The sequence below is a fragment of the Leucopleurus acutus genome (assembly GCF_964270905.1).
Source record: "Leucopleurus acutus genome assembly, chromosome: 11".
Classification (NCBI taxonomy): domain Eukaryota; kingdom Metazoa; phylum Chordata; class Mammalia; order Artiodactyla; family Delphinidae; genus Leucopleurus; species Leucopleurus acutus.
In genome coordinates this window covers 97289720-97311497 of record NC_139152.1, presented here as the reverse complement: position 1 = coordinate 97311497, position 21778 = coordinate 97289720, and the positions used below count along the sequence as shown (strand labels likewise).

The following is a 21778-nucleotide window of genomic DNA, read 5'->3' as shown; positions in this document are numbered from 1 at the left end:
GGGCTCTTTGGCCCCGTGGAAAGCTGGGAACTTGTGGCTCCTGCCTTCCCCCTGACGGCCTGCCCAGTCCCATCCTCCCGACCACTTCCACCCCCTGCTCCCACACCCAAAACCCTACTCTCGGAGGAGCACCTTAATCCAACGGGCTCCTGGACTATTTCCGAGGGGAACTTTCTGTGAATGGGGTTGGTTTTTGTTTTTGTTAAGAGTTTCAGGCATGAGCAGCTAAACCAGCCCTGGAAATCCCATGGAAATCCTGTGCCCACCTCTGTCACCAGTGTCTTCTGGACAGGCCACTAGCTGGAAAGGGGCTGAGGAGGGAGAAGCCCACCCCCGGGGGGGATTGGGAGGCCTAGCCCCACCCAACTCTTCCCCTGGACAAGATCCTCACCTGGAGGCCGGCCACCTGGCCTGGGGCTGTTCCCACTACTTGAGTGGAAATTCTGGGGTTATTTTTTTTATTTTTTAATTTTTTTTGGTACGCGGGCCTTTCACTGTTGTGGCCTCTCCCGTTGCGGAGCACAGGCTCCGGACGTGCAGGCTCAGCGGCCATGGCTCACGGGCCCAGCCGCTCTGCGGCGTGCAGGATCCTCCCGGACCAGGGCACGAACCCGTGTCCCCTGCATCGGCAGGCGGACTCTCAACCACTGCGCCACCAGGGAAGCCCAATTCTGGGGTTATTGAGAGGACAAGGGGGCCAACTGAGGCCTTGAGGAAGCGGAAGGGCGGCCAGGGAGGAGCTTATTGGCTAAGCCAAGGGGAACTGTGGATGCCAGCAGGCTGTCTCCTCGTGTGAGCTAAAGAGGAAGGAGGGACACTGACGCGGGGGCCCCGATGGAGAGCCGGCCTCCTTGGTGGCGGGCCCCACCGGGCCCCATCCCAGCCCCCCGGCTCCTGGGCTTGTTCCTGCTCCCCTGGACCCTGCAGCTCGCAGGCACAGGTACGCCATCCTCCTTCCCACGCGCTCCTCTCTGGCTCGTGTTGCCCTGCGGCTAGTTCCCGGGACCTGTCTCGGGGGATTTGCTGGTTGCGTTTGAACATTGCAGACTTCACAGGGGAAGCCTTCAGGGACCAGGAGATGTTTAGCTGAGGCCTTGCCAAGGTGGCTTTGAAGAGGCGGGGGCAGCGTTCCCCACCCTCGCTGCTGAAACAGCCTCCCTCCCAGCACAGCCTGACCTCCTGGCCCTTCGAAGAGGTGGGTGGGCGTTGCTGCGGCCTGGGGGCATCCAGTTGGGTGGGCAATCCCTGGGGAGGGACAGCTCCCTCCCAAGGCGGCTTACAGTGGAGCCACCGCATGGAACCTGCCCAGGTGTGGCCCCTCTTAGCTGGGGGAGGAGGAAGGCAGCTGCTGGCCATGGGAGCACAATGCCTGGGGCACAGAATTGCTACTGTTGCCAGAAAGGGGGGCACCTCCCACTTCCTGAAATACAACCAGAGGCCACATCATTACTTTCCGGGGGCTGACACTGTGCCCCTTTCCTGGTCCCAGGTTCCCTCAGAAGCTGGGTGGCCTGGATCCAAGCCAAGCCCTGGGATGAGTGGCTTTGGGGCGAGTTCATCCAGGCCAGGGAACTCCCAGGAGCGTCCCTCGCCAGGGCTGCCCACCCCGGAGTCCCTGAGGCTCAGTCTCACCTGGGCAGTGCCGACCTTCTTGCAGCCCCAGGAGTCCTCCCCCTGCCCCCCACGGGGCAGGCTGGGTGCTTTCCTTCCCCTTCACCTTGACTGCTCTCCACCCTCTACTTCATCCTCTGCCTTTCTGTTATACCATAAACAATAACAGCTATTCTTATTATCACGAATTAGCCTCTTTGAGCACATAAGCTGGGCTTCACATGCATACTCAGGCCCCCTCGAGGCTCCCTTGGGGTGCTGTCCCCACTGGCACCATTCAGGAACCGGGAAATTGAGGCCCAGGGAGGCCAGGTAGCTTGCCCACGGCCTGGAGGGTAAGTAGAGGCCAGGTTCAGCCCCGAGCCAGGACTCTTGGCAGTGGGCTCTGGGGGGTCCTCTTACCTTTCTTTGTAAAGAACATTCTTCACAGAAAGATCTGCCCCCCTGGGGAGGCAAGACTTGACTGTGTGGCACCTACTGCAGGCCTCGAGGCCCGGCCCCCTGTGAGGTCATCTCCTTTCATCTGGGCACCTCACACACCCCCACTCACCCACCCATGGACAGATGCAAAGATGGCCTGAGGAAGTGTGGCTTGTTGGTGACAATGTGTTGGAACTCCTACTTTTTCATTTTTAACTTAATTTCCCCCCAGTTCCCATCATTTCTCTTTGTGTGGTCCCTCCTCCCCAGAAGGGACCTGGCACATCCTAGTGCCTGAGTGGAAGAGGCTTTTCGGGGTGCTGCTGTGAGAAGCATTTCTGTATGGAAGAGGCTTTTCGGGGTGCTGCTGTGAGAAGCATTTCTGTAACTCTCTTGACTGGAAAGAAGCAACAGATTTTCCCCCCCCAGTATTGCAGCAAACATGCAAAAGAGAAACTCTGCTCTTTCGCAAGAGGTGGAAACACCTTGTGGTCTCCTAGAAACTCTTAGTTTGGGGCAGCGCCTTGCAGCATGGGGGATCTGGGACCTTAGTTCCTCGACCAGGGACAAAACCCGTGCTCCCTGCATTGGGAGCGTGGAGTCTTAACCACTGGAGCACCAGGGAGGTCCCTTCTAGAACCTCTTGGAGCAGCAGACAGCACCCCATTATTCCTGGTCCTTCCCCTGTGGGCACCTGGCTCTGTCTCTCTGCTGTGCCACACCCCTTCCCCACCCTCTTGTCTCTGAGCTTTGAGGGTCTGGTGGAGGGAATCCTACCTCTCCCATGTCCCCCAGACCTCCCCTGACCTCACCCATCAGCCTGGTGCAAACAGCTCCACCACTGCCAGCTCCAAGACCCAGCCTGTGGCCTCAACTGTGTCCACCGGGGCCCTTGCGGAGCATATTGTCCATGAAGCTTTGGCTCAATGCACCGTTTCCCTGCACCGCCTGATGCAGCGTTGAGTGCAGGCCAGGGGCGTTCAGCCTGAGTTTGGGTCTGAGCTCTGCAACTCATCCTGGGCCCCTGGGCAGGTTCTTAATGTTGCTGTGCCTCGATGGCCTCATCTGTCAAGTGGGTGCGACAGGAGTGCTTGCTGGTGGCCCATCCCCAGACTGAGGTTAGGGCATGTGGTTAGGGCTCAGAGAATGTCAGCCACCTGCCAGCCTAGAGGAGCCAATCGAAATGCAAGGTTCAGTTGGCTGGCTCTACATCTTGGGGAGCCCACGGGTTCCTTGGGGTCACTTCGACTTTTCCAGGGGTCTCCAACACACCCTCGGATGGCACCTCAGGACCTCTGTTGCTCCCAACCCTCCTCCTCCTGCTCTGGTCTCTTGAGCCCTCGGCAAATTCTACTTTTCTCAAAGGGTTTAGAAGCCACCTCTGGTCTCGTGGACACCTGCTCTCCTCAGAGGTGAATCATCTGAGTCTGAGGCTCAGCTCTCCTGGGAGCAGCTGCACACCTGCTCTAGCCCTGCTTCCACCAAGCCTCAAGTCACCTCCAAGGGCTCTGAGGCCAGACAGACCATGTTCAAGTCCTGCCTTCTTATATTGACTGCTGTGTGACCTCAGGCAAGTTACTTAACCTTTCTGAGCCTCAGTGTCCTCAAAAAAGTCAGTCTTCTTTCTCTCCCTGGCCTTTCCAGAGCTCTGGGCTGTATTTATCTCTCAAATATTCATTGAAGAGGACCAGTTCTAGGCACTGGGGGGACCTGGTGGTGAACAAGCCACAGCCCCCACCCCAAGCCTGGTGGAGTCCGTGAGACTCACCCGCAGCACAAGACCCAAGGCCAGAGTACCGATGCAGGCTTGCCTCCCCTCCCCCGTTTGCTCTGGGCTCAGGGTCACCGCTCCCTTTGTTGTCCACAAGATGCTCGGGAGCCCTGCTGCCTCCCTTCCCGCAGCTCTGGGCCTCTGTCAGGACTGGCCTCTGCTTTTCATCTTCGTCTAATCCCAATAAAGAGCTTTCAAGTCTTGGCAGACGAGAAGCACCTCTCTGCTGGAGGTGGGGCAGGGGGAGTGTTGGAAGGGGAGACAGGGAGGAGACAGAGCAGGTGGGTGGGTGGCAGGCACAGCATGAATAAAGGCTGGGAGGTCGGAAGGCAGAGCCAGGGCGAGGGAACGGTGAGAGGTTCAGTTTGACTGGGGAGGAGGGTCTCTTAGCAGAGCTGTGGGATACAACTCCCACTGAGATATGATTCCAGGTGGATTATAAATGCTCGTCAGGTAGGGGTTCAGATGCCATTCCAGTTGGTCCTGTTGTCACTGCTTTCTTTTTTAAAATTGTGAAATAGCATACGTACACAGGAAGGTACAATAGATATTATAAAACAAAATCCTGTGTGTCTACCACCCAGGTCAAGAAAGAGAACATGCTAGTGCCCCAAAGCCTCTGGACACCCCCAAGACAACCCCTCTCCCCTCAGAGGCACCGCGATCCTGAATTTGGGGCAATCGCTTCCTGGCATTTCTTTATACTTGTGTCCTTTAGTTTGTGTCCCCAAGTACTATAGATGGGTCTGGCTTGTTTTTGAACTTTGTATAATCAAAATGATACTGTGGGTGTCTGCGACCTGCATCTTTCACTCAACATTATGTTTTTTTGTTTTGTTTTTTAAAATAATTTTATTTATTTATGTTAATTAATTAATTAGGCTGCTCCAGGTCTTAGTTGCGACACGTGGATCTTCATTGCGGCATGTGGGATCTTTAGTTGTGGCGTGCAGACTTCCTAGTTGCGGCATGCATGCAGGATCTAGTTCCCTGACCAGGGATTGAACCTGGGCCTGCTGTGTTGGGAGCGTGGAGCCTTAGCCACTGGACCACCAGTGAAGTCCCTCAACATTATGTTTTTTAAGATATATCCAGTTGACGGTCTATGCCATTTTATGAATCCTATGCCATTATATCATGAAAAATAATACAGACACAGAAAAGTACAATACATCTTAAATAAAGAGCCCTGTGTGTCTACCACCCAGCTCAAGAGAGAGAACATTCTAGTGTCCCAAAGCCCCTGTACCCCTCAACCCGCACAAGATACCCCCTCTCTTGAGCATCTGTGGATTTTAGTATCCATGATGGGTCCTGGAACCAATCCCCCGTGGATACCGAGTGATGACGATATCCCCTTTTCCGTGTCCACAAGTAAAGTTTTATTGGGACAGAGCCATGCGTAGCCATTCACGGCTCATCTATGGCCGCTTTTGCCCCACAGCAGCAGAGTTGAGTAGCTGTGATAGAGACCATATGGCTCGCAAAGTGTAAAGTATTTAGTACTTGGCCCTTTACAGAACATGTTTGTCAACCCCTGCTGTGGAGCGTCCCATTGAATGAATATACTGCAATCTATTTAGTTATGATTGACGTCCCAGGTGTTCCCGTCTGTGGCTGTGAACACTCATGTGTGGTCTCCAGGCACACGTGTATTCGGTGCCTCCAGGGGGTATATTCCCATTAAGGCTGCTTCTCTCTGTGCTGTCCGCCTCCCTGTATGGACTGTTAGCTTCGAGAGGGCAGAACACATGCGGACTTACCTGGCTTCGAATCCTTGACTCCCAGCATGGCCTGGCACCCAGAGGATGCCCAGGAGACACTAACAGTAACAGGATGAATTCAACTCGCAGCCAGACAACCCCTGGAGTTCTGAGCAGGGTGGAGGTGTGATGCCACCAGGAGAGGAGTGACAGAACCCTCCTGATCCGTGAATGAGGGGGTGGATGTCGGGGTGCTGGGTAAACGTAAGCCGGGAAACAGGATTTGACCCTCCACCTGACTGCTTGCTTGTTAAGGATCTAGGTGGGGCCGCACGGTAGTGGGAGTGCGGGTGTCAGGCACTGGGGTGGGGGCCAAAGCCAGAGGAAGGGAAGGGGCGATTGAAATGAGCCTGGAGGGAGAGGGAGTAGGTGTGACATTGGCAGGTGGAGCAGCTACCTGGCTTCCTGACCTACCTGGGTTTGAGTCCTGGAAGACTTTGGCCGAGTCACCTGACCGCTCTGAGCTCCTATGTCCCTGTCATGGCGCTCAGCACCCTCCTATGCAGGCCTCTTGCCAGTGGCAAGAGGAGGGCACATCCAGGACCACCGATGGCCCCAGGGCTGGCACCTGGGACCCCTCAGGGAAGGTTCGTGGGTCTCCATCGTGGGGACAGGCTGCCTGGAGGAGGGGGTGGGCCTAGAATCTGCTCCCCCGTCAACACACACAGCCACCCCAAGACTGCGTGGGCTGTGGTGGAGGCAGGGTAGGGCCGGAGCTGGCGCCCTCTCGAGGCTCCAGGCCTGGCCCCTGCTTGCTGCCCACGGGCAGGTTGTGGGGTAGGGGTGGGGGCAGGAAGGAGGCACCAAGTGGGTGCAACCCAAGCTCAAGTGCAGGTTTGGCCTCCTCCCCTCAGGCAGCCCATCCTCAGACAGTCAGGCGAGGCACTTGCTACAGCGTTGGCCATAGGGTCCAAGGGCACGTTTCCGAAGGCAAGTTCATACTTGGCAACACGTACCACAATGTAAAACATGCATACCCTTTAAATCAGAACCTCCCCTTCTCAGACCTGTCCTATGGAGCTAGGGGCCCAAGAGAGAATGTGTATATATAAGGATGATCACCCCTGGGTCCATGGAGCACAGCTGCAGACAGCCTCACTGCCATCAGCTGGTTCTTGCTGTGGAGAATTTCGGTAGAACCCTCCCCCTCCCCCATACCCCCCTCCCTGGCCCTGGGCTACCCTTTCCTCCCAGGTTCCTGCCCCCCTTCCCCACACCCCACTTTGAGCTGTGCTGGTGACTGTCTGCCCCTGAGCTTTCATTCCTGCTGCTCCCTTGGCCTGGAAGGTGTCCTCTCACTTGCCTACCTGGTGACTCCAACCTGTTGGCCAAGGTCAAGCTCTGGTACTTTTCTTACTTTCTCTGTGGTGCCCTTTCTGGTCAACTCTCCCAGTCCCTGATGAACCAGCCTTGCTCCCCAGGGTGTTCACCTGTGGTTCTGAATGTGCAGGAGCTCAGAGGTGTGGAGCACGACTGAGCTTACCTGGGGCAGGTGAGGGTACAGACAGCCGAGGAACAAGTACCCAACCTTCGGAGGTGGCTGTGTAAGAAAGAGAGAAGGGGAAGGCTGGAGAGGAAGGGGTCTACGGGGCCAGGGTCAAGGCCAGAAAGAACAGGAGCCACAGCTTAGCCACCAGGGTCTTTGCTGACCTCCTGGGCAGAAAGCATCAGATGTTGGGAGGGGAGGGGATGGGACAAGAGGGAAGGACCAGGCTGGCAGACGGGAGGATGCGGAAGGGGTGGGAGAGGAAGATGGAGGGCAGTTGAGCGATTCTGTGCCCGGAGGGTATAGGATCTTTGGGGAGGGGGAGATTTAAGAGAAGTCAGGATAAAAGTGTGCTCTGGCGGAGGCATCCACAGGAAGGAGTTAGTGTGTTGTCAGCCAGAAGCATTTATATTTTAAAAGGAGGCTGGAGGTGGGGGCGCCGCATCCCACAGAACGAGTCACTGACGCGAGGGTTTTAGGCAGCTGAGGAAGGCTGCTTGGAGCTCTCTAGTATTTCTCTTGTCATTTCCCTAACATCAAGTGTGAGCGTGTCACTTCCCGATTTTGAGGCCCACAGAGGCTCCCCAGGTTTCCAGGACAACATTCAACCCCCCACCTCCCTCTGGTCCCGACTCCAACCCTTTCTTTCAACTCCACCACGGCTCTGGAGTCCCCCAACTCCTTGGCCTGTTTCAAGCCTTCTAGAAGCTTCGCCCAGGAGCTTTCCTGTGCTTAAACCCCCTCGCGCGGACCCTCCCCCCTAAACCTGGCTGCCTCCGATGACTCTTTCTCCAAAGCTCAGCTCGGTAAAGAGATGGGAAAGGAAGACCAGAATGCTCACAGCTGTGATGTCACGGGGGCGGGGGGTGGGGGGAGAGAACTGAACACAAGCCTGACGCCCTTATGATCCTTCGCTGCGGTTTCTAGAATTTATACAGTGAGCATGTTGCGCTTTCATAATGCGGGGGTGGGGGGAGGGGTGTGCCCTAAAGAGTTATAATTAAAAAAACAAAGCACCAGCTCCAAGGGTCGCCTCTCCAGGAAGCCCCTGCCCCTTCTGTGTGGGCTGGGTCTCCTCCCCTGGGTTTCTGCCATCCCTGAGACTCCCCTTTATCTCACCACTTGCAGCTTTGTCCGGCAGGTGCCTTCCCAGTGGCAGTGGGACTTTGGGGGGGGACACACATTCCTTGCTGAAGGATGCGTCCTGGTGGGGTCTATCCCCCTTGCTCCATTTCTCCCCTTTCAGAGACAAGGAGCAAAACCTCACTCCAGCCGTTGGCTCTATGATGCTTCCAACCACATCCTGACCCCCTACTTTAAGGGTAAAGCCAGTTGTAAAGGGAGAAACAGAGTCCCCAGGCCACACCCTCCAACGAGCTCCAAAGTTTGAGCAACTTGCCTTTCAAAACAGGCCAGGAGGGAGGTGACTGCTATAAAAATACCAATTAACACGGTGAAACTTGTACATTTCTGGGACTAAACATTTGACATTCTGCACTCGGTTTGTGTCCCCGTGTGGTCCCTGTGCACCAGGGTCCAGAGTCTGGAGGCCTGAGAACAGCATGCAGGCAGGCATGGAAATGCCCTCCCCCCCACCCCCAGGCAAGCCACATCCGTGAGCATCTTTGTCAGTCGGAGGTGTTGAAAGATGTGACAGCCAGTCTGATGGCAGTGTTCCGAGGGCATCAGCGCTAAAAGCTCCAGGATACACACGCTCTGTTCAAAGATTGCCTTCCAACGCCTGCTCTGTGCTTCTCCCTAATCAGCTGCTTGGCCACGCACCGTCATGTTTGATGCATGTGTCCTGAAGGACTCACCTGTTTTTCTGTGGCATCCCGGGATTCAGGCTCAGGCAAATGGCCAGAGCTCTGTGATAAAACCAGCAGCCCCGCATCTGTGTCTTCCTAGCAGCCCATCAGAAGGGCCTTGAAAAAAAGGCATGGCTCTGAGAGATGCCAGAATTAAACTGGAGGGCAAAGCTCCATGCCTAAAATAAAGACCGTGGGAACTGCTCTCTTCTGTAGCTGGACAAAGCGTTTTCATTTAAAATCGACCTAAGTTGGAACGGATACCTTTGATCACCACCTCTGGGCTCTCATACCCTTGGCTCGGTGCCCTGGAAGGGATTGAGTTCCAGGCAGAGGGGGAAGCTGGGGCCAGGGCCTGGCTCTGGGGTTGGATGGCGAGAGGAACAGTGAGTGGCCCAGGACAGCTGGAGAGGCTGGGGAGGGAGGGGCGTGTGGGGGAGAGTGCCAGATTCTAGGGGTGAGAGGATGTCTGTGCTGCGGTGAGGGAGGGGCTCTGGCTGGCCCCGCCACAGCACCAGTCTGTACAGGGCTCATGGGGCCACTGGTTTCTGCTCTGGGAGCCACAGGCTCTCTTGAGCTGGGCAATGGTCTCGGTCCCCCTAATGCTGCAGGGTTACTCACCACCCTCAGACCCCCTTCGGGCTGTCAGATGTGTTTCCCTATTAGATGACCCGAATTTAGAGGAAAGGCCTCTGAATTTTTATCTCCCTTTAAAAGAGGGCAGTTCTTTCGTTTGAAAGGTTTTTCTTTTGCTTGCTTTGAGATTTTAACATTGTAGCCCAGGGTAGTGGATAAGAGTGTGGGGTTATCTGCTCGAAGAGACACAGCTTAAAATCCCATTTCCTCCACTAGTAACTACTGTGCCGGTTGGGTAAACCTCCTCCCGTCTCTGAGCCTCAGTTTTCTCATCTGCAAAAGGGAACACGCCCAGTGGAGGTTAGTCCTTGTCATCGGAGGCTTGACAGCGAAGACTGAGGGTCTGTGCTCTACGGGCAGGGCCATGCACCCAGGAGTGGCTCAGGGAGGAGGTGAGCGAGTCCTGCAGACTGAGAGGGTGACTCCACAGCCTGGGGAGAGGAGGGGAACAGACGGGCATTCTGAGCAGCTGGAATAGTGTGGGCAAAGGCTCAAGAGCCTGGTAGACTTGGCATCTGTCGGAGAGCGAGTGAGTGAGGACCAAGGGCAGCTGAGTGGGGCTGCGCAGGGCCTGAGGGAATTAACTGGATCCGCCAGGACAAGGACTTAAAAGAAATTTTTTTAACAGTGGCCCAAAGTTAAGGGATGCACGTTATAGCGTGACCCTGTCTGAATCCAGTTGTAGGAATGTAACAAACCGGAAGGTCACAAACAGCGTCCTTGCTACAAACGAGATGCTCCATGTTCTGTTTTTTTTAATTGCATGTCTTGACCCTGTAAATTGATTTCAGACTCCTTCCTGGGCCTCCTCTGGTGAGGGGTCCAGGCAGGGCCAGGCAGGGCAGGAGGATGGCTGGTGGATCCCCCTCGAGGGCAGTGCCCGGCAAGCCTAGCTGGGGAGAAGAGAAGGATGGATGCTGGAGCTGCCAAGGTGGAAGAGGGGGCTGCTGTGCTGGGGATGGAAAGGTCTGATGGCGTGGGCACCCCCCCACACACACCTCGTCAAGTTCCTTGATTACAGATCCCTGCCCCAGAGACTCAGCATGGAGTCCCTGGGCTGGAGTGGGGAGTGAGGCACCGACTGCCAGCCAGCTCTCAAACCCACAGTTCAAGCGCCCACAGATTCAAAAGAAGAACCGGAAAAGGGAGGAATCAGGTGCCGGCGGGTGGTAGATAAAGTCTTTCCCAACAGGGGCGGCAGACGAGCAGGCAGGATGGGGGAAGAGCAGCTGGAAGCTGCTGGGGCGGGGAGGGCCTCCCGGCTCAGAACCCCCGCGCACACACCGCTCTCCCAGGCAGGCGAGCCTCGAGGGCCAGGCCAGGGTCCACGCCCCACGGTGTCGCCTACCCCTGGTATCCGGCCCAGCACAGGGCCTGAGGTGTTAGACAGGCTTGGGGCAGGAGGCAGGGAGTCCTTGGGGGTCCTGTCACGCCCGGAGGCCGCCCTGTGCTGCAGTGCCCTGTGCTGTGGGCTTCTCACTTAAGTGGGCAGAAGAGTCAGGCTGGCATTTGCCTTTCCGCGCTCACAGTGAGGCCTTAGGACTGGCCTGGCCTCCCTGCCTCCTTGTCGCTGGGGAAAGGCGGCCTGGCCCTGCGGCAGGCATGCTGTGCTCTTGGGCCCATTTTTCCTCATGACAGCCCCGCAAGTTTGGCATTGTTTTCTCCCCTTGTTGCAGGGAAGGTACCAAGGTTCAGAGAAGTAAAGTCACTTGCCTAAGGTTGCACAGTTTTTAATGGCAGAGCCAGGATCCAAACCCAGGCCTGCTACCTCCGGAAACTGGTCTTCTCCCAGGCACCCCTCCCCCGCCCCCCTCCCCCCCGCCATTTCTGTTCAGGCCGCAGGCTTCCTAGCAGTCCCTGGAGCTGCCAGTAAGTGAGGGATGGAGGATGTACCATCCCTGAAAACACCATCTCCTGCAAAGTAGGAGTGGGCAGGGCTTGAGGTGTAGCCGTGCTGCCCAGTGCAAGCTTCTGGGTGCTTGCAGTTGTGTGGGGCTGGGGTGGTGGCCCTGGGGAGTGGAGCCCTCCCAGACGCCCTGCTGCAACTCTTTCCCAATCCTTCTCTCCTCCGACTCACCATGGACCTCACCCAACAGTGCTGCACCCCCTCCCGGGTCCCGAACCATCCACACTGACACAGGCTCACAGTTGTCCCATCCAGAAAAACTCCCCCTGGACTCAACCTTCAAATTCTCCCTGCGCCTCCCGCCCCCTCTTGTCCTTTCAGACCTGCATTGGGAAGAACAGCCACCTCCAGCCCCTTCTCCCTTGTGCCACCAATCCGTCCCTCCTGCAGAAAACACGCCAGGCTCCTTGAAGTGCTTTCCTCCCTTCAAGTGCCTGTCCGGGCCTGTAGGCTGCACCGGGATGCACAGAATTATCCAAAAGCAGCTTTGTGATGCTGCTGCAGCCCAGATCTCTCGGTGTGCGGAGGTTCCTCCGCGCCTGGAGCTGCTGCAGCCATCCTGAGCACAGCAGAGCCCTGCGGTCGTTTACCGTCGCAGATGAGTTCTTCAGGTCTCCAAACCCGAGTCACAGCCAAGATTCAGAACTGACTGACGCCGAACTCATTCCTGGTGCCATGGGGTGAGAGTAAGGGGTGAGGGCCCTCTTCCCTCTTTCTCTGCTCAGATCCCCTCTTCGAGCGTCCCCACGTGTCAACCGGGTGGAGGGGGAAGGAGCGAGAAGCCCTGCCCATCAGGTATTGCGGACACGGGGCCTGTCTCTGGGTGCAGGGTGTGGGGTGGACTCTCTTGGGCACTTTCGTGGCCACTCAGGGGCCCCCAACCGGGCTCCTGTGGTTCTCCCTCCTGCTACAGCCTCAGGAATCCAAGGTCCGCCCCAGTCCTCCTCCCTGGGCCGTTTGCCCCTCTTGACAGCCCATGAATCTAAGAGAATCCCCAGGCTGGCCCACTCGGCCCTGGCCCACCTTGTCCCCCGGGAGACACACTCCCTTCGCTGAACTAGGGCCAAAGCGTGATGCAGCTGATACAGGGCTTGAGACAGGCGCCAGCCCGCGTGCCATCCCTGTGGCACTCAGGGGGCACATCTCAAGCTCTGTGAGCATCCCAAGGAAGCCCCTCTGCATCTAGGGTGAGAAGCAGGCCCCCGCAGGGCAGCTTGGGTGCCCCAGCAGCTCTGTCCAAGCCCTCTCTTCACCCACACTGTCTGGTCCGTGGTTTCCATGTGATCTTGCAGCCGTGCAGCCACCTGTCAGCCTCCAACTGTGGAAAAGTATGCCTCCTACCAGGCGTCTGACAAAGCCCTCTCTTAGCATCTGATGTCTCCTGTGCTTGGTGCTACCGCGAACGCTCACAGTCTGGCACCGGTCACACTTGGCTGGGTCTGACTCCGCTGCCTGGCCTGAGTGCTGGCTTTTCTTCCTTAAGCACAGTCAGACAAACTTGGGTTCAAATCCCAACTCTACCATTTAGGAACTCTGTGGCTTTGGACCTCTAAGACCTCTGTTTTCTTTTCTTCTGCAAAATGGGGTTGCAATCATTGCCTCATAGGATTGTCACGGTGTTTATTTTTATTTTATTTATTTATTTACTTACTTACTTATTGCTGCGTTGGGTCTTCGTTGATGTGCGCGGGCTTTCTCTAGTTGCGGCGAGCAGGGGGCTCCTCTTCGTTGTGTTGTCCAGGCTTCTCATTGTGGTGACTTCTCTCGTTGCGGAGCACAGGCTCTAGGTGCACAGGTCTCAGTAGTTGCAGCACATGGGCTCAGTAGTTGTGGCTCACGGGCGGCATGTGGGATCTTCCCGGACCAGGGTTCGAACCCGTGTCTCCTGCATTGGCAGGAGGATTCTTTTTTATTTATGGCTGCGTTGGGTTTTCGTTGCTGCACTTGGGCTTTCTCTAGTTGCGGCGAGTGGGGGCTACTCTTCATTGTGGTGCGCAGGCTTCTCATTGCGGTGGCTTCTCTTGTTGCGGAGCACGGACTCTAGGCATGTGGGCTTCAGTAGTTGTGGCACACGGGCTCAGTAGTTGTGGCACACAGGCTTAGCTGCTCCGCAGCATGTGGGACCTTCCTGGACCAGGGCTCAAACCTGTGTCCCCTGCACTGGCAGGCAGATTCTGAACCACTGTGCTACGAGGGAAGTCCTGGCAGGAGGACTCTTAACCCCTGCGCCACCAGGGAAGTCCTGGCAGGAGGATTCTTAACCCCTGCACCACCAGGGAAGTCCTGTCACAGTGTTTAGTTGACATAGGGTCTGTGCCACACGGAGCCAGAATACGTTTTCTATACGTTTTCTTTCCCCTCTGTCCTTGGGCCAGTTCAGGCCTCACTGTACGTGTGTGTTCCTGCTTCCAGACCCCCAGGGCATCACCACCCCTTCGCCTCCTCCCTAGTCACAGTTAGTGGTTCCCTCTCCACCAGGCTTCCCACTCCAGGCTCCCTCCCGTCCCTGTTAGACTGGGGACATTGCCAGGGCAGGGAGCCCCTCTGGACCTCAAACAGGGCCTGTGATCTAACTGATACTCTTAAATGTTTGCTGGAGCTGCAAACAACTGGTAGTTGAAAAGCATCTGTGGACTCAGAAATTACTCTGAACCTGTCTGTAGCACGGGGCCTTAACTGGTGGATGCTTCTAGGTGGCCGCCGATTGGAGCAGCCTGGACCCCAGAGGGGCTTCTTGGAGGCACAGGTCCAGGAGAGGAGGTGGGAGCTGGGCTGCCATGGTCCAGGCTCTGGGGTGCTGACACCCAGTAAAAAGAAGGGGCCCTGGAAGCAGTTAGCTACATCATCAGGTCAGAACCCAATCACCTTTGCTGCAAGAGCAGGCCTCCCGTCCTCCTCCTTGTTTGGGCCTGCTGTCTCCTGACTGATGGACCTTACTGGTCCACAGAGATGGCCTCATCCCTTCACTTTTTGGAGACAGCAGTTTCACCTGAGGTCTGAGGTTCTCTCTGTGGCAGACCTGAGCCAAGACCATACACTTCCACAGTCCTGTCCCTCTGACCTTAAAATAACAAATCCCAGAAGAATACAGAACAATGATCATCTATTTTTATAGATTTCCCCAGAAATGTAAAAGATTGGCTTAATTGCACTAGCAGATTCCTTCATTTTCTAGAAAGACACCTCAAATGGGGATAATTTTTTAAGACAGTTGGATGAACATCTTCCTGCCAGGACAAACAGGAAGGTGGCCTCGCCGTGCAGACAGCACGTCCAGCCTCCCCGGGCCTGGAGGGGCCTCTTAGATACGGGAGAGAACGAGCAAGCGGCCCTGGGGGAGGGGGAGAGGCCTCGGCGTAGCCACTTTCCCGGTGGTTTTGGTTGGGTTCCAACCTGCCGACCCTCATGAGGAAACACCAGCCTGTTGCTGGCGCTTGGCTGGCTGCCTCGCAGGGTCACCATGAGAACCAGATGAGGGGAGGTACGGAAGAGTTGGCAAGTGGTTCCTGAGCCAAGTTTGGGGGACTCACTAGGCGTTGGCCGGGTGAGGAGGTGGCGGTCCCAGACAGAGAGGACGGCAGAGGTGGCTGCAGAGGGGGGCGGTGGCCTGTGCGCAGGAAGGACACAGCATGGGCTGGAGAGCACTGCTCATCTCGCCTCCTGTCCTCTCGGCCCACCTGGGACCCTGGGGGGGTCATGCACAACCCCTCTCCCGCCGGCTCTGCACCCCTACCCTGCCCCTGCCACACCTCCAACCTCAGGCCTGAATCAAGGCTCCTTGTTTTATGACAAAATGAATATATCGTTCTAGCTAAACAGCAGCCACTAGCAGCCCAGAGGTCCACGGTGCGGTGTGAAGTCCTCTCCCCGCCGCTCACCGGAGGGGCGCCCCCGGGGCGGCTCAGTGGCGTCTCCACGCGTGAGCATCACACAGGACAGAGTCAACCCACTGTGACGTCCAGACACGCCAGCCGATTCCCTGGAACTGGCTTGAGTTCTTCGGGGGAGGGCGTGTCTCTTTAGTTGCTCCCCAGGAAGCTCAAAATATCTGTTTGGCCCAAGCTTGGAGGGATTAGCGGGTGTGGAGGACCCTCTCCGCCCCTGCCCCCGAGTCTCCCAGGGGGCCTGGCCTCACCTCCCTTGAGGATCCGGCCCAGGGCTGAGCTGAAAGGACCCAAGAAGAAACCAAAGAAACCGGCCTGGCCTCTCGCCAGAGCCACACGGACCGCAGGTGGGAGGCCCACGCCTCACTTCCCCAGCCACCTAAACCCTGCTGCTCCCCGCGAGTGGCTCCAACGCATCTTCTCCCGATTAGCAACCTGGCCAGCATGTTCTAGGCTGCTCGATGCCGACCTCAGTCTAGAACTGTCTGGCGTTCATCTGCAGGAGAGGGAAGGCGCTGGGGGACAGGGCGTACTGAAGGTGGGCGTGGCTTGTGCAGCTGAAGTCCGGGCCGGGGGGGGGGGGGGGGCGGGGGGGGCGCAGGGCGTACTGAAGCTGGGCGTGGCTTGTGCAGCTGAAGTCCGGGCGGGCGGGGGGGAGAGGTGGCAACTGTGCTGACCCTGCACAGGATCTGACCAGCGCCTCAGAGCCTGCGGGAGGGCGGGCCGCCCAGCCAGGCAGGCTGCTGCTTTGGGGGCTTTCAAATTGTTTTCCTAGGTGCCTCTGATGAGAGGGGGGTGGTACACGGGGGTGGGGGAGAAGACAGCTCCCGGAGAACTGCCTTCGTCATGCTCACGGCCAAATGGCTGCATAAGGAGCACCTCTGCGTCGTTGGAAAACTGCTTCTGGGGCATTGCTTATTATAGTCTATAAAAACTTGACAAATTCTCCAAGCTCAGATTCAGGGAAAGGTGTGTCTCTCCTGATTGTTCCCTGGCATGCCTCCCCCTCAGGCTGGGGAGAGCCCTGGGCAGACCTGCCTCCCTCTGTGCGTCTGTCTATGCCAGGAAGTGCTTCTTCCTGCCAGGAAGGGTTTCATTATTTTGTTTCCTGCCTCTTTCCTCTTTACTTCTCATCCTTCACCAGCTTCGGGTTGTCTCAGACCTGTGATTTTATCCAACGTGGCTTCTTGACCTTTGGGAGGGAGAGTGGTTGGAAGCGTGGGGTCTGGGGTCATCCAGCCCGGGGTTGGGGGGGTGGCAGCTCCGCTCCATACCTGCAGAGAAACTGAAAGCTAGAGGCTTGACCTCCCTGACCCCAGACTCTTCCTCTCTGTAAAATGGAGCCCTTACACACTTGTGCCTTGGGTGTGTTGGGAAGTATAGAGTCATCACGTGTAAAGCACTTGGACACCACCTGCACACACTGAGGGCGTGGGACGTGTGAGTGTGAGGCACGGTCCTCAAGGGGAAGCAGGGGATCGAAGTTACCACTCTCTCCTTTTCCTTCCCCTGCAGGAGGGCAGTCAGTGACCCACACCGGCCTCCCCATTGTGGTATCTCCGGCCAACAAGGCCGTGTCCTTCGGCTGCAAGATTACCTACCCATACACCCCCACCTTCAAGCACTTCACAGTCAGCTACTTTTACGTGGACCTCCTGGGCCGGACGAGCTCTGAGGAGAAGACCAGCTGCAAACCTGGTCCAGGCAGAGAGAACCAGACCCACACCGAAGAGTGTCAGATCACCCCCAAGCTGCCTGACGCAGCTGCCACTGGCACCTACTACTGCTCCGTCCGCTGGCCGGGCTCCAGGGTGACAGGCAACGGCACCTTCATCCTGGTCAGAGGTGAGCTTCCTCCGCGTCTCTTCCCAGGGCGAAGGGCCCGGAGGTTTCAGCCGGCAGACTTGGGGCACAGGAGCCGAAGTGGGGAACGTTTGCCTCATTGTTCAGCTTTGGCAAAACAGAACAGAGCAGCCTCGGGGAGACCCTGGCCACACAGGTGTGCCAAGACGCCCATCTTTGTGTGGCAGGGGCAGAGGCCTGGGGTGTGGGTCTGACTACCTCTGGCAGGCCCTTTTCTCAGTGTCCCTTTGGCACTATTAGTTCGGTGAGCACAGAATGGGGCATGTGCACGTGTGTTTGCAGAGACCTGTGAACAAAGACACGGCTCGTGTATATCTTTCTGGGGACAGATTCCTAGTTTTCTTCACGTTCTCAAAAGAGTAATGACTCCAAAAGGTTAAGAACAGCCCATCACTGAAGTCGCGATTCTCTGAGGCACCTCTGCGACTCCCGCTGGTAGGGGCCAGGGTTACAGAATCCCACGGACCTGAGTTTGGCCCTCAGTCCTGCTGCTTGCCAGGATATCACCTTGGACCTACTCTTCATGGCAATACCCTGCCTGTCAGAGGCTTTTCCTGGGATGAGTGAGATCCTGAATGCGAGGGCTGGCGCCCGGTAGCAGGATGTGCTAGTTAAATAACAGACGCTCGTGAGCCTGGCATGTGGTTGGCACTCTGCAATTTTGGGCCAACCAGCTGGACAGAGGGGTGGACAGAGGCATGGAAGGAGAAAGTGGTGGATGAAAGGCTAGATGGCTCAAGGGAAGGGGCTGGGCTGTGCTCTCACCTACCCCTGGTGCCGGCAGCACCTGCCAGGCCTTGTACAAGCCCACCCCCTTCACCGTCACCACTCCTGCCCGTATGATCACTACTTCACGTGTGGAAAGGAGGAGGCCTCAGGAGGCGAAATGGCTCACCCAGGTCCCATAAGCACCTCTCGGTGGACCCAAGTCACCGAGGCAGGGGCACCTAAGAAGCAAAGGATGTAGTCCTGACTCCTAACAGGAATCAAAGCAGCAAACATAGAAACGTAGCCAAGGCGAGTGTGGGAAGGAGGACCTCAGCAGAGGCGGGGTCTGGGGGTCCTGGTGGGGGAGAGTTGTAAGTAGGGTTGGGGGGTGGGGGGTGTCTCTCCCAGGCAACTAACGTCTCTGCTTCCCTGCCCTGCACCCAGACACAGGCTACCGAGAGCCCCCGCAGGGCCCCCAGGACCTCCTGCTTCTTTGCTTCATCGGCCTCCTGGCTGTCCTTGGCATCCTGGCCACGGCCCTGCTGCTCTGGAAGAAGGTAGGGGCTGCGGGCACATGGCGACGCTGCCCCCACCCCACTCACCGTGGCTTAGGGATGCCACCCCATGAGGGGGTGCCTGGAATAGGTGTTCCTCGTGGCCACTTGCACCAGGGCCCCCTCCCTCGTCCTGCGCTGTGGCTGGACCTGTGCTGCCAACTCACCACCACCAGGTCCTTTGTGATCTTGTTGCAAGAAATCAGGGCTCTTGAGCCTTTTCCGGGCCACGGGTCCCTCTGAGTGTCTGATGGAAGCCATGAGCCCGCGTGCTTACCATTTCTAGCCCTCCAGATTAGGAAACCTTATCTCAGATTTTCTGAATCCCCGGCAGCCCAGAAGGAAGGAAGATACCTTTCCTCAGGGCCGCTGGGTGCCAGGCACCCTCCCAGGCGTGCTCTGGTTCGCGTCCCAGCGTCACCTGGTGAGAGACTTTTCTTCCCATTTTACAGCTCTGAAAAGTGAGGCTCAGAGAGGCGGTGACTGGCCCTTAATATATTTCCTCCCCACCCTGTTGCTCCTCCAAGGATGGGTACAGGCAGGACAGCTCTTGTTTGCCCTCACCGAGCAGCTCCCAGGCTTCAACTTGGGTGTGGACACAGTAACTGGGCTTCAGGCAGGTGTGCTGAGGGACTCCTACTCCGTCTGTGGACCCCCCGCCACTTGGCTTACTGTATGACCACACAAACGCCTCCCATGAAGTGTGAAGCACAGCCGGTGAGGGCAGAGCAGGGTCAGGGCAAGACCTTGACCCTGAGCCCTCACTTCAGCCCCTGCTCTGCAAAAAGAGGATTTTTTTTTTTTTTTTTTTTGCAGTACGCAGGCCTCTCACTGTTGTGGCCTCTCCCGTTGCGGAGCACAGGCTCCGGACGCGCAGGCTCAGCGGCCATGGCTCACGGGCCCAGCCGCTCCACGGCATGTGGGATCTTCCCGGACCGGGGCACTAACCCGCGTCCCCTGCATCGGCAGGCGGACTCTCAACCACTGTGCCACCAGGGAAGCCCCAAAAAGAGGATTTTAATGACTGGATCTCAGTGTCCTGAGAGGCCAGGGAGACAGTGGTGCAGAGTAGGTGCTCAGTAAAATCTCGAAGGGAGGATGGGAGAGCGTGAACCTCGAAGCCTCAGCTTGACCTCAGATCCCAGCCCCTCCTCCTGCCACACGGCCTCGGAGACCCTGCCTCCTTCGTCCCTCTCCCTTTCGCCTTCCCTCCTCTCCTTCCAGGAATAGCTGTTGAGTGTCTAGTCTGTGCCAGGCACTGGGCTAATCGTCAGACACAGTGGAAAGCAAGACAGACGCAGCCCCTGTCCTCTTGTCAAGTTTCGACCCTCTCCAAGTCTGTTTTCTCCTCCAGAAATGGGAATAAGGATGGATCCCCACCCTTACCCGAAAAGGGTGGAAGAGACCGCATTTGCGAGTCACCAGCTGGTGCCCGACCCCTGGTGGGAGCACAGTGCATGGACACTTCCTGCTGTCCCTCCCTGCACTTGAGGGAGGAGGGGCTGCTGTGAGAACCTGGTCCTGAAGGAGAGAGAACTCAGGAGGCCAGAAGCTGCTGCTGGGTTTGTGTTGCCAGAGAAGTTCCCAGAGCTTCCCGGAGCTGGATCCAAATTCGGACGTGGCCCCTGTAGGTGCTGCCCCAGAACTGGATGGCCAGCGTTTGAACCATGAGCTGAGCGCAGGAACAAAGCATGCAGTGGGAGCCCCGGCCAGAGACAGGCCCGGCAGCCAGCCACGGGGGCCGGGAGGACAGGGCCGAGGAGGAAGAGGCATGGAGGACGCCAGCAGCACATCTGATGAATGAATCGAAGCCGGAGCCACTGACTCAGAAGACGCAGATGATTCCTGTCCTGAGAGCAGGTTCGAGGGCTCACACTCAGCCTGGGGTCAAGGTTGGCTCCCCGGAGCAGGCAGCCTCCGATGCTGATCCGTCCTCATCCTCGCAGGGCATCAGACACAGTCTCCCTCCTCCACGGCACACTCCTTCCTTGGTCCTAGGATCCCCCGGTGGCCCTGTGCTGGGTCACCCACATTTTCATGGCCTCTGAACATTGGCACCTCCCAGGCCCCTTCCTCAGAGATCTCCTCATCTTGTCTACGCTCCTCCGTGACGGCTCTGCTCCTGGGATTACAGTCCCACCCAATGTGGCTGCCCAGAGCCCCCCAGCCCCCCACCCCGAGCCCCAGATCACGTCCACTCCGTGTGGGCACCCACGGGCGTCTGCACCCACCTGGTCAGGAACAGCACTCCTTAGTCCCCCCAGGTCGGCCCCAGCTCAGCACATGGTACCAGGCCCCCAGATGCTCAGGCCAGAAGGCTTGCTGCGTGCCCGCCCCCTCCCGCCCCCTACGGCTGATCCCTCGGCAAGTCCTGCCGACAGTCTGTCCAGGATCCAGCTCCTTCTCTCCTGCCCCAACCCCAGCCCCGGCTTCCATCACCCCTCGCCCAGAATGTGGGTCTCCCTGCTTCTCGCTTGGTTCTTCTTGCTTTGCTGCCCACACCCTTGCTTCTGTGTCATTACCGTCTCCTCCACCAGAGCATAAGCCCCAGAAAGAAGGGACTTGGTGTCCCCAGTGTCTGGGAGACCCTGACACATAGTGCTTATGGAAGGAGTGATGGAGTAAATGAGAGCTGAGACCTGAAAGATGAGTCAGAGGTGGCCAGGCTGTGAGGTGGGCAAGGTGATGGTATCGCTCCCATTTTACAGAGGGGGAAACAGAGGCTCTACAGGTTTCCTGAGCTGCCGATTGGTTTATTCATTTGAAAATCACAACTGGAAGGGTAAATGCTGATGGTCTGGGACAGGGCACCCAGATGGGGCAAGGCTGGCTCCAAGGAGCATCACCACCCCAGTAATAACACTGCACTGTTTCCATGGCCTGGGACACATCCGCAGACTCCTGTCCCATGTTCAGGGCACAAGCAAACCCTGAGAAGTCTGCCCCAGCCCCTGGTAGATGTGGACTCCTCACGAACTCACAGTGGCAGTTACCTCCCTGGCGGCCCCACCAGCCTCAACAGGAATGCCACGAGGCCAGGCCTGGGTGCTGCTCCCCATGGGGTCCAGGAGAGCCCCTGCCCATGAGCCCACACCGCCAGCCTTGGCAGTGAAGTAGGTGGTGCAGGGCAGGGGCACTAGATTTGAGAACAGGGCATCTGGGTTTGATCCAAGGGCAGTCAATGACTAGCTGGACAAACCTGTTTCCCCCTCTGGCAAGTGGGAAGTCCATGCCCACCTCCTTAGGCTACTATGAGAATTAAATGACAATAAGTCCCAGAGTTCTTTGTAAACTGTGAAGTGCTGCCTGGATGCCTGCACCCATCTCTCTGTGAGACCTGCACTTTCAAACAAAACAGGGGAGTGAAA

The 21778-nt window shown here is 57.3% G+C and overlaps 1 protein-coding gene across 1 annotated transcript in view; it reads left to right on the top strand.

Annotated features, from left to right (window-relative positions):
- The first annotated feature begins 818 nt into the window (after positions 1-818).
- NFAM1 (NFAT activating protein with ITAM motif 1) overlaps positions 819-21778 on the top strand; it is a 33849-nt gene continuing 12889 nt past the window's right edge. The window contains exons 1-3 of the mRNA XM_082849610.1: positions 819-940; positions 16801-17130; positions 18301-18413. Of these exons, the coding sequence (XP_082705736.1) occupies positions 835-940; positions 16801-17130; positions 18301-18413 (549 nt within the window). The 5' untranslated portion in view covers positions 819-834. The remainder of the gene's footprint in view (positions 941-16800; positions 17131-18300; positions 18414-21778) is intronic.